The sequence below is a fragment of the Penaeus vannamei genome, unplaced genomic scaffold, assembly GCF_042767895.1.
Source record: "Penaeus vannamei isolate JL-2024 unplaced genomic scaffold, ASM4276789v1 unanchor104, whole genome shotgun sequence".
Taxonomy (NCBI): Eukaryota; Metazoa; Arthropoda; class Malacostraca; order Decapoda; family Penaeidae; genus Penaeus; species Penaeus vannamei.
In genome coordinates this window covers 20,497-22,500 of record NW_027213108.1, presented here as the reverse complement: position 1 = coordinate 22,500, position 2,004 = coordinate 20,497, and the positions used below count along the sequence as shown (strand labels likewise).

Sequence of the window (2,004 nt, the reverse complement as noted above, 5' to 3'; positions counted from 1 at the left end):
CCTCTTCAGCAGGTCCAGACGTACAGTCAGCAGCCTCAACCTCCACCACCTCCACATCTACCACCACCACCGGTACCACCAGCACCTCCCCCTATGGCACACACACACTCCAATATGACATCAGTTCTACACACCCCACAGTTACCAGCTGGTACCATTTTTCAAACCTCTCACACCAACATGCAACCTCCTCCTACCCCCTCACAGTCTCCATTGCCAAACATGTCACCTCTGGGAGTAGTTGATAATGTAGCAAAAGGATTAAAAAACAATAAAACAGACAAATTAGCGTCAAATAGCAAGTGGAATATATGTGGAGATTGTGGACATAAATTTGTAGACCCTATGAATTTAGAACTTCATATTCAGAGGAAGCATCCAGATTCTTATATGATAGAAACTGTAAACCTAGGTGGAGGAACAATTTTGTATAAAACTAACAACACCCGATCTGATGTACAGTGTCTGATTACTCCAAATAATACAAACAACCCAGATATAAAGCAGAGCAAGGTGAACTCCCAGACTTTTGATTGCATTTTGTGTGGTTATAAAGCAACTTCCAAAAGTTACATTTTATATCATTTGCAGAATGTCCATGATACAAATAATGCAAACTTTATACACGTATTAGAGACTCTAGAATCAGGGAAAAAAGGATCCAGAGTTCCAAAAGGTAGAAAAGGTCAGCAAGACCCCCTTTTACGGGAACAACGGCACTCATGTGAGGCTTGTGGAGAAGTATTTCTATCAAAAGCTGAGCTCATCCGGCACAGAATCAAAGACAAACAGTACATGTGTGGTGTTTGCTGCCATGCATCTTGTAGTCAGCAGCAAGTAACTACTCACATGGCAACTCACCATCCAGTTAATGGAAACAGTCGAGCAAATGTAAGTGGTCCTCTTGTTTGTTGGATATGTGGAGCAGTGTCTTCTTCAGCACCAACTTTAGATGACCATTTACTTACCCATGGTGCAATTACTGCTGAGTGTGTTTCTTGTGGAGAGAGAGCTGAGAGGTTAGGGACCCTGATTCCTCATGTGGCTGTCCATCTCCCTCAACAATCCACAGATATTCGCTTAACTGTGTCAAGACTTGGGCACTCACCAACTGTGCATACCTTGGAGGTGGCTGTGGATGGGACAATAACCATAGCCATAACTTCTCCAACAGTTTCAGGAAATGTTCAAGTGACAGAGGAACCCTCCCGTGTTGCTCCAGCATACGCTTGTAGTGAATGTGGTGCATGTCTTGCTGGTGCAGCACAGCTGGAAGCTCATCTACAGTTGCATCAAAGTAATGGAACTGTTACAGCGCACTCAGCAGTGTCATCAGTCAACAGCTCAGGGACATTCAGCAACACAACAACAACAGTAGCCTCCGAACCGTCAATGCAATCACCGCCATCAGTCTCAGGAATTTCAGTTGGTGGCATTGGAAGAGTTCCTGGCTCATTTGAGTTCAGGTGTGAAGAATGTGGGTTCTGGCGACAGGACAGTGAGCCTGTGATGCGTCACATACAGGCTGTGCATATGTCAGGCAACATGCTTCACTCTGTAAAGCTGCAATCAGGTTTGGTGCAGATTCACCCAATTCATGTTGTAACACCAATTAGTAGTCTGTCAGCACAGTGAACTAAGAAGTATATAATCAAATCAACAAAATAATTGTTATCTTTTATTGATAGAGTTTTATATTAGCCAATGTTTTAGAATCTCATAAATGTATGCTGGTAAGAGTTTTACTAGCATGTTTTATTGTGCTGTGAAAAATAATAACCTGTTACATAGATCTATGATGTGTTCATAAATATTTGTCCTTATTAAGAAAACAAACATTCCTTTCCAGTCTCCTTTTTTTTCTTTTTCTCTTTATTTATTTACGTTTACTCTTCCTTACTTTTCACGTTTCCTTAAATTCATTTTTCTTTTCTGTTTTATCACATTCTCTCCTTTCGTTTTCCTTTTTTCCAGTTTAGCTTTAAAATTTACATTTTAAAGTTG

General features: G+C 41.1%; 1 protein-coding gene across 3 annotated transcripts in view; it reads left to right on the top strand.

Moving 5' to 3' along the window:
* LOC113814888 (gastrula zinc finger protein xFG20-1) overlaps positions 1 to 1,792 on the top strand; it is a 33,518-nt gene extending 31,726 nt beyond the window's left edge. For all 3 annotated transcript variants that reach the window (XM_070119370.1, XM_070119368.1, XM_070119367.1), the window contains exon 2: positions 1 to 1,792. This exon is cut by the window's left edge and continues 525 nt beyond it. In XM_070119370.1, coding sequence (XP_069975471.1) covers positions 1 to 1,635 — 1,635 coding nt within the window. In that variant the 3' untranslated portion in view covers positions 1,636 to 1,792.
* The last annotated feature ends 212 nt before the right edge of the window (positions 1,793 to 2,004 follow it).